Source organism: Lampris incognitus, chromosome 4 (assembly GCF_029633865.1).
Source record: "Lampris incognitus isolate fLamInc1 chromosome 4, fLamInc1.hap2, whole genome shotgun sequence".
Taxonomy (NCBI): domain Eukaryota; kingdom Metazoa; phylum Chordata; class Actinopteri; order Lampriformes; family Lampridae; genus Lampris; species Lampris incognitus.
In genome coordinates this window covers 1,853,967-1,869,588 of record NC_079214.1, presented here as the reverse complement: position 1 = coordinate 1,869,588, position 15,622 = coordinate 1,853,967, and the positions used below count along the sequence as shown (strand labels likewise).

At 48.4% G+C, this 15,622-nt stretch overlaps 1 protein-coding gene across 1 annotated transcript in view; it reads right to left on the bottom strand.

Annotated features, from left to right (window-relative positions):
* Positions 1–15,622, bottom strand: part of cd81a (CD81 molecule a) — a 55,913-nt gene that overhangs the window by 18,218 nt on the left and 22,073 nt on the right. The window contains exons 3-4 of the mRNA XM_056279084.1: positions 2,398–2,495; positions 1,922–1,996 (exon numbers count right to left, since the gene is read on the bottom strand). Coding sequence (XP_056135059.1) covers positions 1,922–1,996; positions 2,398–2,495 — 173 coding nt within the window. The remainder of the gene's footprint in view (positions 1–1,921; positions 1,997–2,397; positions 2,496–15,622) is intronic.

Here is a 15,622-nt window from a genome sequence, read left to right as displayed (position 1 = left end):
CAGGATGGTGAAGCACTTGACAGAACATCTGCTGCCAGTGTCACAGTGCAGTTTCAGGAAGAACAGGAGTACGGTGGATATGATTTTCACAGTAAGACAGCTACAAGAAAAGTACCACGAACAACATTAGGACCTTTTTATGGCTTTTGTCGACCTCTCCCAAGTTTTTGACACTGTGAATTGAGAGCTACTTTGGAAAATCCTGAGGAAGTTTGGCTGTCCGAGCAAATTTGTGAACATTCTGTCACAGTTCCATGATGGGATGGTGGCACGGGTGGCTACAGGAGGACAGGAATCGGCGCCCTTTTAATGTATGCACTGGAGTGAGGCAGGGATATGTGCTGGCACCAGTACTCTTCAACATTTTCCTCCTATGTGTCACAAAAGCTTTTTCATAAAGATCTGGAAGGCAGTAGTGGGATCACAATAGACTTTAGGCTAGATGGAAACCTCTTCAATATTTGAAGGTTCCAGGCAACCCCCAAGTTGTCAGCAGTGCAGGTCGCTGAGCTGCAGTATGCTGATGACTCTTGCTCTTCTAGTTCATACACCAGAAGACCTGCAAACCATCCTCGCCGCAGTTGTGAATGCCTACAGAAGGCTGAGTGTATCAGTCAACACCACCAAGACTGAGGTGTTATGCCAATGGAGGTCCAGCCCCCCACCCACTATGCCTGTCTTCACTACAGAAAACCAACCACCCTCAGTTGTTCCATCTTTCAAATGCCGGGGCAGCATCCTTTCTGAGGGCTGCAACACTGATCATGAAATTCACAATAGAATCAAACAAGCCTCTGTAGCCTTCGGCAAACTCCGACGTAAGGTCTTTCAAAACAAACACCTCCACACCAAAATTGCCATTTACAAAGCCGTCTGTATCACAACCCTCCTATTCCGCTGTGAATTCTGGGTCACATACAGCTGCCACCGAAGGTCGTTGGAGCGGTTCCACAGAAGGTGTCTGCAGCAAATTATGCGGATCACGTGCCATGACCGTGTTCCCCATGCCATGATTCTTGCTAAGACAAACTGCAAGAGCATAGAAGCCACGGTCACTGAACACCAACTGCGCTGGGATGGGCAAGTCATCAGGATGCTTCAAGAATGGCTGCCATGTCAAGTCCTGTATGGACAGCTTCATCTGGGCCGCCGGTCCGCAGGTGGTCAGAAGAAGCAATACAAAGACCAGCTACAAAGACCAACTAAAAACATGGCTGAAGAAGTGTTGCATCAACCCCTTGAGACTGGAGCAAGCTGCCATCAACCGTTCCAACTGGTGGGAGATCTGCCACAGAGGTATAGAACAACTGGAAATGGAGAGGAATGTGAAAGAACAACAGAAAAGACTAAGGAGACACACAACCATGCCTGCCCCCACTAACTCACACTTCATATGGCCAACGTGCAATAACACTTGTGGATCAAGAATTGGACTCCACAGTCATCAAAGAACACACCATTAACGAGGAGGGACGTCATCATCGGACTCGATGGACTACCAGCAAGCAAGCTTGTGTGTGTGCGTGTGTGTGAATGTATGTGTGTGTGTGTGTGGATGTGTGTAAGGCACCTTATTTGAATTTACACAAACCATCAATGAAACGTTGTCTTGGTGGCTCAGGAGGTAGAACAAACAGGTTGTCTGGTGACTGAAGGGTTGCCGGTTTGATCCTCTGCACCTCCTTGCAAAAATGCTGAGGTGTCCTTGAGCAAGACACTAAACTCCCAACTGCTCCTAATGAGCTGGTTGGCACATTGCATGGCTGACACCGTTATCCGTTATTGGTGTGTGTGTGTGTGTGTGAATGTGAGGCATTCATTGATTGTAAAGCGCTTTGAGTGGTAGTTGCAGCTAGCAAAGTGCTATATAGATGCGATCCATTTACCATTTAAGAGTGTGTGTGTGTGTGTGTTTCCTTACCGTGTCCTTGTGCATGAAGCCCCAGATTCCAGCTGCAACCTCACAGGCAAACAGGATTACCAGAGAAGCAAAGAACTGTGAAGAAACAAAAACCATATAGTGATCTAAACAAATGACCACTAAACAACCCAAACTGAGAGAGACAGTCGATTAAACTCTACTGACTAATATCTCTTTGACCAAGCCATGCAAAAAACTCCCTCAGTCAAAAACAGTCTCAATGAGAGGAACTCGAATCAGGGTTTCATCTCAAAAGTTTTGCATAACTGTGCTATCAAACTAAGAAGCAAATTATACTTGTAGTATATGTGAATAATCAGAATTGCCGGGACAAATGTGCGGTTCTGTCAATCTGAAAGCCTAAACGAAGCTCAAGAGGCTCCTCTTTTGAGACTAACTGTTTCTGATGTCCCTTTCTCTCAGCTCCCGCCTGTAAATCCCACTGGACAACATGAAGTCCCCCCGGAATGACTCACAGTTCCCAGGAGACACTGCGACTCCTGGATGGCCCCGTAACAACCGAGGAACCCGACCACCATCATCACTGCACCCACCGCGATCAAGATGTGGACACCTGCACAGAGAGAGAGAGATGGAAATGGAAAGGTGTTAACACAGTTTATTCACTTAAAATCGCTCATAAAACGGTACGTTTAAGCTTCTTGAAGGCAATTTGTTGCCCTTCGAGTTCCCAGCCATGTTTTCTGCAGTGTGTAGTTGTCATCCATGGCCACCAGGTGGCATCAGGTCACATGTTTACAGTGCGAGCAAGCAATCGTTTTTTCCTTCCCACATGTTCACAGAAGATGTTTAATGATTTATACTTGGTGCTGGCCCCCACATTCCAAACACGAGGGAATGAAAAACCCCCGGTCTTCAGTCTGATCTCCAGTATTAACACCGAGCCCACGGCATGGATCAGTCTGATCTCCAGTATCAACACCGAGCCCACGGCATGGATCAGTCATGGATCAGTCAGATCTCCAGTATTAACACCGAGCCCACGGCATGGATCAGTCTGATCTCCAGTATTAACATCGTGGATCAGTCTGGTCTCCAGTATTAACACCGAGCCCACGGCATGGATCAGTCATGGATCAGTCATGGATCAGTCTGATCTCCAGTATTAACACCGAGCCCACGGCGTGGATCAGTCATGGACCAGTCTGATCTCCAGTATTAACACCGAGCCCACGGCATGGATCAGTCTGATCTCCAGTATCAACACCGAGCCCACGGCATGGATCAGTCATGGATCAGTCAGATCTCCAGTATTAACACCGAGCCCACGGCATGGATCAGTCTGATCTCCAGTATTAACATCGTGGATCAGTCTGGTCTCCAGTATTAACACCGAGTCCACGGCATGGATCAGTCATGGATCAGTCTGATCTCCAGTATTAACACCGAGCCCACGGCGTGGATCAGTCATGGACCAGTCTGATCTCCAGTATTAACACCGAGCCCACGGCATGGATCAGTCTGATCTCCAGTATCAACACCGAGCCCACGGCATGGATCAGTCATGGATCAGTCTGATCTCCAGTATTAACACCGAGCCCACGGCATGGATCAGTCATGGATCAGTCTGATCTCCAGTATTAACACCGAGCCCAACGGCATGGATCAGTCTGATCTCCAGTATCAACACCGAGCCCACGGCATGGATCAGTCTGATCTCCAGTATCAACACCGAGCCCACGGCATGGATCAGTCTGATCTCCAGTATTAACATCGTGGATCAGTCTGGTCTCCAGTATTAACACCGAGCCCACGGCATGGATCAGTCATGGATCAGTCTGATCTCCAGTATTAACACCGAGCCCACGGCGTGGATCAGTCATGGACCAGTCTGATCTCCAGTATTAACACCGAGCCCACGGCATGGATCAGTCTGATCTCCAGTATCAACACCGAGCCCACGGCATGGATCAGTCATGGATCAGTCAGATCTCCAGTATTAACACCGAGCCCACGGCATGGATCAGTCTGATCTCCAGTATTAACATCGTGGATCAGTCTGGTCTCCAGTATTAACACCGTGCCCACGGCATGGATCAGTCTGATCTCCAGTATCAACACCGAGCCCACGGCATGGATCAGTCATGGATCAGTCTGATCTCCAGTATTAACACCGAGCCCACGGCATGGATCAGTCATGGATCAGTCTGATCTCCAGTATCAACACCGAGCCCACGGCATGGATCAGTTTCCGATGACTTCTGACGGTGTCATATCCAGGCAGGATAATATGGACACATGCAGCTGAAAGGAAGGGTCCGGTCAGGAAAATGTGCAGCATGTTAGCAGAGACTTGCTCAGCATTTTCTTGTATGAAAAAACAAACAAACAAAAACAAAAACAAAACACTTCTATCATCCAGTTTATAAAGCTCCGTTTGGTTTTTAGCCCCTCTTTGCATTTGACTGTTAGTGTTCTTTAAATTCCTACAAATGAGTAAGCTGTATCCATACGGACTTAAACAGCATGCCTACGACACTTCTGCAGCAGAAGGGCTGGCTGGCTGTGTCTGGTATGAAGAAGACATTTGGCAGGGGAGGAAACAGGAGGACACGGTTAAACAGTTTGGGTCTACAGGTTTCCAGAGTAACAGCACGTCAAAGCCCTTCCTTGTACACAAACAGATTTGCACAACTTTTTTTTTTACCTCGATTTCAAAAACTCCTTTAGTTATGAAGGCAAGATGTTAGACAGTACTAATTTCTTATGCATTTCTATCCTTTAAGAAACTGTGAAGTGTTGCAACCAAGCATAGAGAGACGTCCCCGCTTATTCCTTTACGTGGATGCAGACATTGTCAGCACTTGGTACATGAATACTGTGTTTTGGCAGTTCTTATTCTGCTGCTACACGTGTCTTCGTACATACTCAGCAGTGTTTCCCCTGTCCTCTTGATACAACTGCTCCTAGCTTTGTCCTATATCTGTCTCTGTTTGGGTCCAGGTTATGTTTAAAGTTGACGCTCTAGGGCTTACTCCGGTTCTACACTGGTCTCTGAGACAAATCTTCAGCGCTACATAATCCCATGGGTGATTAACAACAAATTTGTATGTACGAACAACTGATGAATGAGATTTATTTCTTTGCCGTTCTTTCTGTCAGCCGTTCCACCAAGTCTAATTACTTGACTCACGGTAAAAGCCAACATTCGGACCTTTCGTGTTGTATTTACATGTTTGGATCATACGGTGTTAGGTGGAGCTGAAACAGAAAAGCCAAGGTGGTCTGATCTAAGTAGAGCAGCTGAAGGAACGGCAGTGAAGTGGGCAAGGTGCATGTCTCATCCTGTTAAGACTACGGGGGACATGTTGATCCAATAAAGACCTCAACAGCAGAACTGGTGGAAGATGTCTCCAGGTCACAACGGCAGTGAAGGTGGATGAAGGCTGCAACAGAGGGTGGTCCCCAATCGTCTGGGTTCTCCATGCCATTGGACTCTGGCCACCCCCTGATAAGGACCGTGGAGTGGCTGAGGCGCATCAGCCACTCCACGTAAAAAGCTGTCACGTACAGGCGTCCTCCCATTACGCGGCTCCAAGATTGGCCTCTACGCCCACCTGAGGACCCAGACGGAGGACGGTCATATTCCACCCCGAGTGACCGATGCTGCTGATGAGACATGACGGGGCAAAATTTGTCTTGCAGTGGGACTAAAGATGTTGACCAGCTTTCTCTGACCTTATCCATTAGAATTATTACATCTGTTTCCCTCCCTCAAAATTCTCTCCACCCCACCCCACCCCCTCCCCTTGGTCTGGCTCCAAGTCACAGACCCAGCATCATTACTTCTGCTGAACATCGGCTCACTGGTAATTGGATTGCCCCCACTCCTTTAAACAGCCACTCCCTTTCTCCTTTGTTCTTCTTGTGCTCTGAGCTCGCCTCCCCCCTTTCTCACCAAGTGTTATACTTCCCCGTCCTCCTGCCCCCCCCCCCACACACACACACACACGCACATGCACACTCACCCGTGCACGTAGACATGCACACACAGAGTTGAGTCCATTTCATAAATCAATACTTTGTCAACTGGCCAAGTGCTTCTTTCCTCATCTTCTTAATTGTAGAAGCAGCCCTGCAGGCTGGCTGGAGGCCAGAGCTGCTCTTACTGAGCACATCACATCACTGATCATATGACGTAGGAGGGAGGGGCGGGGTTATGGGGGGTTGGTTTTAACTGCTATGGTAAGTGGCGTTGGGTTGATACTATGTGGGACCTCTTCCTTTCCTGTCTAATTTAACCCGACAGTCTCCAAGCTTCCACTTCATATGCACCCAGCCCCTCTGGCTTTCTCTGCTTTCACATCACATGCCATCCCTCACATCTGTCTGGCTCCACTCCAGGCCACTTGCTTATTTGTAATTACTCATCAATAATTCTGCTTACGGAGATGTGGTTTGACTTCTTCATAGGTTGTGTCATTATGAACCGTCTCCATCCATCAGCCGTGTGCTGTGACGGCACACCGATGCGTAGTGCATATTCTCCTACACAGACGAGAGGACTCGTGAGTTACACTTTCCTCCGTCACAGTGAAGGAATCCAGTGAGACCACATGACAGTCTTTTAATTCGAATTTACCATCTATGAGTAAGTGACCACATGATATTACGCGATGTGCTTCCAGAATGTTCTATCTGGCGACTGGTTTCCGAGCACAGAATTCCTGGTCATGTTTCCTTTTAACAAGCGCCGCACATGTAAAGTAAGTGAGGTGCCGTGAAGCCAGTTACTCTCTTCTAGTCGCATTGCAGTGTTTGTGCATTAGCTCGTCACTAGCTCGTCATTAGCTAAGCCAGCTCCCCCTCGGGGATGAGTACAGTATCCTGACTGTGGTTAGTCATGGCTAGTCCTTTAACAAGTGTTGAGGTAAAAACATCAGCTAAACTACTGGAGCAGATAACAAGCTAGCAGCACCATGTTAGCTGCGCTACAAACCTTCTACAAGCCCACGTGATGTGAGAACCACCACAGCCAAGATGGCTGACTTGTGTTGTTGCCTTATTCTTCATAACGGTCAATACTTCTTTAGAGCGCCACCTTGTAGTGGACACAGTACTACAGTGGGATGAACAAACAAATGAACCCACAAACCAACAAATGGACAGAGAAAGCCCCCCCCCCCCCACATACAGTCTCATCAGGGTTTGGGGCAACAAGCCAGTTCCTCTGAAGTACTGGAGAGAATTTGGGAACCGATGGAAAACACCCCAGAGGATTTCACCCAGTCATGCTCTTAGACAGCTGTCAGTTCCTCATGCGAGTACGTAATCAAACTATTTCTCTTCCCCCTCAGCTGACCTTTTTCTGTTTCAGGATATTGAACAATAAACTGTAGCTTACAGGACGGACCAAAAATGTCTGAGACATGTAAGAGCCATGAAACTTACTAATCTTGAGCATTCTGTCCTTTCCTTATTCTGATGACGCCATTTTGGAGTAAATCTAAATGTTTAAGTTCTCAGCAGGCGTTAGCGTAAAACACATCCACACTACGAGTGGGAGGAGGGCTTTTGAACAGTGAAGTCTTTCACAACACAAAGCTATCTACTAAAACTTCCTCTTTCAATGACTCGAAAAATGAGACAGGACATGGCGGCTTTCAGAGAGAAAATCTGTGTTTTTCTTTCGTCCACATTACCATCAACTCCCTCTGAATCAGCCTGCATCACATGTAGGCCGCTAGTCTCCCGGACGGTTTGCTGGTCAATACGCTCTCGTGACACCCAATTCTCATTGGCCGGACAGACAACAGCACTCACGGCCTCTCCCTGAAAACCATTATTTCCAGAGGCCTGCGTGAGCTGGCAGCGTGGCAACGAGGCAGCCAGCCAGGCACAGAAGGCAAAATGGAGGAAAAGATCAAATAAAATAAAATAAAATAACCTCAAATCCATCCAGCCTTCATCCGAAGCGCTTCTCCTGCTCTCAGGGTCACGGGGATGCTGGAGCCTATCCCAGCACTCGTTGGGAGGAAGGCGGGGAGACACCCTGGACAGGCCGCCAGGCCATCACACAGCCCCACCCACCCACCCACACACACACAGTGGGGGGAAACCGGAGCCCCCGGAGGAAACCACGCAGACACGGGGAGAACACGCAAACTCAACACAGAGCACGACCCGGGACCACCCCCAAGGTTGGACTACCCCGGGGCTCGAACCCAGGACCTTCTTGCTGTGAGGTGACCGCGCTAATCACTGTGCCGCCATTAAATAAAAAGATAAAGATAATGGCAAAGTTGTCCTGCTGCGACTTGCCTAAAGACCTAGTCAGATGTGCGCTGAACGGAGCGGTGCACACAGCACAGTGTGTCTGAAAGCTGCTTTACTTTCATGAGGAGAAGAGCGCTGCATCAGTAGCCTTCTGGGATTCATCCGTTATCCTCGGTGGCGGGAGGGACAGACTACCTGTGTGAAAACGGGTTTTACACCAGTTTTGAGTTTATTGATTAAAAATCCGAACAGCTGGGGGGCACTAAGGAGCACGGCGATGTAAGACGTGTTTTATGGTCACTCTTCTTGAATGTGACTTTTTATAAAATGCAAAGACAACAACAATTATCTTAAAATTATTTTGTATATCACTCAATAGCTCTTGTGCTGGGATCACCGGCTAATATAGTTCTGTTTCCGGGAATCATATGAATATGGGCATGCCACACTGCTTGGCTCTGACTCTGCTGTACTCATTTCAGTATAAAATACCTCATCTCACCTCGTCTTCAGCCGCTTCTCGGGGGTGGGGTCACGGTGGCAGTAAGCTAAGTAGGGCACTCCAGACGTCCCTCTCCCCAGCAATGCCCTCCAGCTCCTCCTGGGGGATCCCAAGGCATTCCCAGGCCAGATGGGACATGCAGTCCCTCCAGCGAGTTCTGGGTCTACCCCGGGGTCTCCTCCCAGTTGGACATGCCCGGTAAACCTCCAAAGGAAGGCGCCGAGGAGGCATCCTAATCAGATGTCCAAACCACCTCAACTGGCTCCTTTCAATCCGAAGGAGCAGCAGCTCTACTCCGAGCTCCCTCCGGATGTCCGAGCTCCTCACCCTATCTCTAAGGCTGAGCCCAGACACCCTGCGGAGGAAACTCATTTCAGCTGCTTGTATCCGCGATCTCATCCTTTCGGTCACTACCCAAAGCTCATGACCATAGCTGAGCGCTGGAACGAAGATTGACTGGTAAATTGAGAGCTTTGCCTACCGGCTCAGCTCCCTCTTCATCACAACGGTCCAGTACAACGTCCACATTACTGCTGATGCTGTACCAATCCGCCTGTTAATATCCCGCTCCATCCTACCCTCACTCGTGAACAAGACCCCGAGATACTTGAACTCCTTCACTTGAGGCAACAACTCATCCACAACCTGGAGGGAGCAATCCACCATTTTCCGGTAGAGAACCACGGCCTCAGACTGGGAGGTGCTGACTCTCCTCCCGGCCATTTCACACTCAGCTGCACACCTCCCCAGTGCGTGCTGGAGGTCGTGTTCTGATGAAGCCAACAAAACCACATCATCTGCGAAGAGCAGAGATGCAATTCTGAGGTTCCCTAAAGGGACACACTCCTCACCTTGGCTGCTCCTTGAGATCCTGTCCATGAATATCACAAACAGAATGGGAGACAAGGGACAACCTTGCCGGAGTCCAACACCCACCAAAAACGTGTTTGACTTTGTGCCGAGAATGCGGACACAGCTCTCACTTTGGTTATACAAGGACCGGATGGCTTGTAGCAACTGCCCCGGTACCCCATACTCCCACAGTACCCCCCACAGAGTGCCCCGGGGTACACAGTCATAAGCCTTCTCCAAGTCCACAAAACACATGTAGACTGGCTGGTCAAACTCCCATGCCTCCCTCAGCACTTCCGTAAGGGTAAAGAGTTGGTCCGTTGTTCTGAGCATAAAATAATTATGTTAAAAATGATTTAACATGGGGGTGCCCCAGTGGCACACCTGGTAGAGCACGTACCTCATGAGGCTGACTCCTTATTGCAGTGGCCTGGGTTCGAATCCAGCTCGGGCCCTTTGCTGCATGTCATCCCCTGCCTTTCCTGTCTCTCTCGACTATCGCTATCAAATAAAGCTAAGCTTTTTACGATTATAATTCATTTAGGCTACTAAGGCTAGCACTGTGGCCGAGTTAGGTAATCTAGAGATGATAACATGTAGTTTTTTCTCCACAACCAATCGATTGTTTGAAGCATAGCAAGATTGTCTTTGGTTGACTGCAGCCCTGGTGATATGGGGCAGCAGAGACACAGATACCAAATATTGCACAGCTGATACACGTGGTGTCCGGCACGTTAGACGAATATAATATGAGGCAGGTAGAAAGACGACACACCGGTCTTAGCCAACTAAACTTCCTGGGTAGACTTGTGAGAAGCTGTAGAGCATTATAGCACCACCACTAAGCTAGACTGCGGTGTCATGCATGCTGCGGGATGCAGACAAATCAGTCATGTTTGCCATTTTTGGCAGCTAGGAGGTTGCCATGGAAATTTGCTAGATGAGCAAAAAGCTGATTTTGCTGGCATTGTTGAAAAGGAGGAAATGGTCTCTACACCACTGACCATGTTACGGTAGCAGGATGGAGTATCTGCCATGTTTGTTTGACAAAGGTGTGAGACAGGTGCTAGCACCAGCAACACGTGGCAGATAAAGTGGTCAAAGCAAACCCATCAGAGCGCTTACGGCGTCCACCAAGCCTCCACGCTCAGTTACATGTTTGAAGCGCTGGCCTTAACAGTCCAGGGTGTCTCCCCGCCTGCCTGCCTGCCAGCCAGTGGCTGCTGGGGTAGTAGGCTCCAGCATCCCCACGACCCTGACAGCAGGATAAGCGGTTCAGATAATGGATGGATGGATGGATGGATGGATGGATGGATGGATGGATGGATGGATGGATGGATGGATGGATGGATGGATGGATGGCCTTAACAGCAGGGCCACACGGCCACCTCCATATGGAAACGTCAGTCAGGTTTGTCAGAACAGATTAGTCAACTGGCAAAGGAGCATGAGGGAAACACAACCAGGGATACACAAGCTGCATGTGTATACACACTGAACAATACAGAGAATAGCCATCACACTGTTGACATTTAAACTGCCAGACTGAAGAGGAGGAGGCCAGTGTTGGATGGACAAGGGAAGTACCAGACTGTAAAAAGGGTCCCGGCAGACACAGCCAGGACAAATGAAGCCCCCCCCCCCCAGGGCCAGTGGGAGAGAGGGGGGGCTGACGAGGATAAAGAGAAGGAAGCAAAAAGGACAAGCAATGACAAAGTGAAGGGAGACAAGACAACACAAACGCTAAGCACAACCAGATGGAGAGAAGCAAGGGACTGGCCGAAAGAGAGGAAATCTGACAGGGGAGGTGGGGTGAGTGTCTGGAATCGGGGGAGGGTTTTTTCCTACGCTGACTTAACTTTTCCCCTCTCCGAGAAGGGGGAGTGGGGGTCTTATGTAATGGCTTGGGCAGGATGGAGTCATCGAGTGTGTAGGGGAGTTTGTCGTAGTCTCGGGTTAGCGGAGCTTGTTTGCTGTGCAACACAGCTGTTCTTCTCACGGCTGTGGAGGCCGCGAGACGTGACGGGCGGTGAACATACCCCACCAAACCAGAGGCCCTCTGAAACGCTCCCTTCACAAACCTGCTCCGTTCGGTCGGCGTTGCGGGCGTGGTGTGTCTCTGTGTGTTCATGTCACCGTCCATGTGCGAGTCCACCGGGCAACTACAAGCACAGAAAGCCCAGCCGGCTACGACTCAGCAGACAGGACAGCAGTGGTGGACTAGTGGAACAGAAAGCGCCTGGAGGCGAAGCCTTCTGGCCCACAGGAGCACAGCAGCACGGCGTCCTGCTGTGAGGCCTTCCTCCCTCCTCACAACCAAGCGCCGGACAGCCCTCTTCTCTGCCGGCCCACATTTTACCAACACCCATCACGCTGGTTTCATAACATCCACTTCCTGCAGCTCCGTCACATGTCGGACGAATCAACAAGACCCGCCCCCCGCCGCCCCCACAGACTTTCTAGATCTGTTGTATGTGAGTGTGTATTTGTACATTCTTTTCCACAGGTTTTATGTTTCCTCTGTACCCACAATGCCGAGCTAAATTCCCCTGCTTGTCGTGCACATGGCAGGAAAGGAGTTTCGTCTTCTGATCCTGATGTGAAGGAAGGTTACTGGTGCATGGACGGACTCTACGTGTGAGTTCGAGACTCAGATCCCCCCGGTGGCTCTGACTGAGTCCAGCAGAGACTGCCGTCATCGCCTCTCTCTGCAGACCCGTGTGCCACCGGTAGCACAGTACAACCTGCCCACAGCGGCACGCCACACACTGCTGCACACGCTCTTCTCCACACACTTCTGATCAGATTCGGTTATTGATCGAGTTCAAAAACGGCGTCCTCTTTCTCGAGACGCAAGCACAAGCTCTCTGTTTTACAAATGCAGAAAACAAGCATTGTGATGATTAGTCTGAACCCATCATGGACAGCATGGGTCAGGGCACTGCCAGCATACATAGCATGCATGTAGAACGTGTATATACATATATATGTGTGTGTGTGTGTATATATACATATATACATACGTATATATATATATATATGTGTGTGTGTGTGTGTGTATATATACACGTGTATATATATGTGTGTGCGTGTATATACATACGTATATATATATATATGTGTGTGTATACATATATACATACGTATATATATATGTGTGTACATATATGTGTGTGTGTGTGTGTATATACATACATACATACATGTGTATATATATACATACGTATATATATATATGTGTGTGTATACATATATACATACGTATATATAGTATATATATAAATGTGTGTGTATACATATATACATACGTATATATATATGTGTGTGTGTATATATACATATATACATACGTATATATATATGTGTGTGTGTGTATACATATATACATACGTGTATCTATATATATATGTGTGTGTATATATACATATATACAAAGGTATATATATATGTGTGTGTGTCTCTGTGTGTATACATATATATACCTATATATACCTATATATACCTATATATATATATATATATATATATATATATATATATATATAGTGTTCTTTCCCGAAGCCGTCCGTGGTGTTGGGTGCTCGACTAACGAGGAGCGGAGTATCAACAGGGACACAGGAAAACAGATGTGAATGCACAGCAGGACAGGCCTGTTTCATGCGTCTCGCACCCATCAGCTGCTGATGTGTTTACACAAAGAATCATGCAGTTACGTTGCCCGGCGTCACGCCCCTAATTTCGGTTGGACAGCGGCCAATCAGAGGGGGAAACACTGAAACTATAACAACCGATGGGGTAGGTACTTATGATGCACAGCAGCCAATGGAGGGGTAGGAAACGTTACAACCAATGGGACTGGGGCTTGTTTTGAAAAGCATTGAGGGGCCAGGCTGCTGTTGAAATGGCCTACGTTACAAATATACAAAGGTAACTTATGTGGATTATATATTGGGGTGGTGTTGGGGCACAGTTGGGAGGACAGAGTTAAAATATTTTAAAAAACTAATAAATGTCATATGTGTATCATCTAATGGGGGGGGGGGTAATAAAGACGTTTTACAAACCCCAGTCCCATTGGTTGTGTTTTCCACCCCCCCCACTGGTTGCTGTGCATCATACGTACGTACCCCATTGGTTGTTATAATTTGAATGTTTCCCCATCTGATTGGTCGCTGTCCAACCGAAATGAGGGGCGTGACGCTGGACAACGTAACTATGATTCTTTCTTGAACCACATCAGCAGCTGACGAGTGTGAGACACACCAAACACGCCTGTACTGCTGTGCACTTAAATACTATTTCTGTATCCGTGTTGATACACACACACACACACACACACACACACACACACACACATATATGTAGTATATATACTCTGGTGCTGGCCTGCAGGGCAGTGAAAGGAACAGCTCCTTCCTAGCTCCAGGCCATGGTCGAGCCCTACACCCCCCCCCCCCCGCCCCACCACTTGGCTCTGCTGCCTCGGGACGCCTGGTTGCCCCGTCGCTCAGAGGCCCCTGCTGCCGATCGACCCGGTCCCGGTCCCGGCTCGGTTCTGTCCTGGTCCCACAGTGGTGGACTGAACTCCCCACTGATGTCAGGACAGCGGAGTCGCTGCCCATCTTTCAGTGCAGGTTGGACACTCACCTCTTCAAGAACTACTACCCTGTTACTTGTTCTTAGCACTTATTGTATTCACTCATTTAAAAAACAAAAAAATCTCTTTCTTGCTCTTTTACTGTAGCACTGGTGTTGCTCTTAGATGCTTGTTTAGATGCACTTATGACCTCTGATGACTAGTAGTTCTCCTGATCTCCTACGTTACATGATGCTCTTATTGTAAGTCGCTTTGGATAAAAGCGTCGGCTACATGACTGGAATGTAATGTCATGTAATATATACACACACACACACACAGACACAGACACACACACACACACACACACACATATATATATCTCAAGACGGATACAGGAAAAAAGATTTTAATATATTGCGGGGAAAATGTTCTCACCAAAACAACCAACATGATGTGATCTTTACGATATAATGGATGAGGAAATATCGGATACTTTATGATATGATACACGTGATAAACGAATGCCGAATAAACGAATATTATTAACGAAACTTGTCAAATGTCATAATTCTGCATGCATTCATCAAGCTGCATTCACCAGTGTGTGTACTAGTCGCTCAGGGCTCAAGCGCCCAGGGTAAACCCCGTAGCGTGTCTCACTATGTGGCGCTAGCATGGCGAGGGTTTCTGCACCAGCAGCTGTGGAGGCCGCTACCCACCTGGCCGGGCGAGACGCACGCAGCAGAAAGACGGACTCCACTCGCTTTAGAAGTGCGTGCTGGTTTGTGGTAAACATCAACAATCAAACGTCCCCAATCACCAACTGCAATTTCACAACCTGTCACTTTACAAAGCCACCAAATTCTGCTGCAGTACTTTAATTTCTGTTGTTTTATGAAGTTGTATGTCCTCCATCTGGAGGTCACGGTTGTTGTTGTTGTTGTTGTTGTTTTGCTTGCTTCTCCAGATGGAAAACGTTTGAAGCTGCTTAGGCTAAGTTCAGTCATAGTGACATAGTAGTACTGCCATGAGGAATGGGGGCGATGTTTTGTTTGTGGACACTACACTCTGTCGCCACTCGGTGGCGCTGTGAGACGATGAAGCGGTTCATCTGGATACGTTTATTGGCAGAAGATTCTGTCAATAGGGCGGCATGGTGGTGCAGTGGTTAGCGCAGTCGCCTCACAGCAAGAAGGCCCTGGGTTCGAGCCCTGTGGTAGTCCAACCTGGGGGTGGTCCTCTGTGTGGGTTTGTATGTCCCCCCCCCCCGTGTCTGCGTGGGTTTCCTCCTCCCACAGTCCAAAGACATGTAGCTCAGGTGACTCACCGCACTACATCGTCCCTAGGTGTGTGTGTGTGTGTGTGTGTGTGTGTGTGTGTGTGTGATGGTCTTGCGGCCTGTCCAGGGTGTCTCCCCACCTGCCACCCAGTGACTGCTGGGATGGGCTCCAGCATCCCCGCGACCCTGAGAGCAGGGTAAGTGGTTCGGATTATGGATGGATGGATGGATGGATGGATGGATGGATGGACG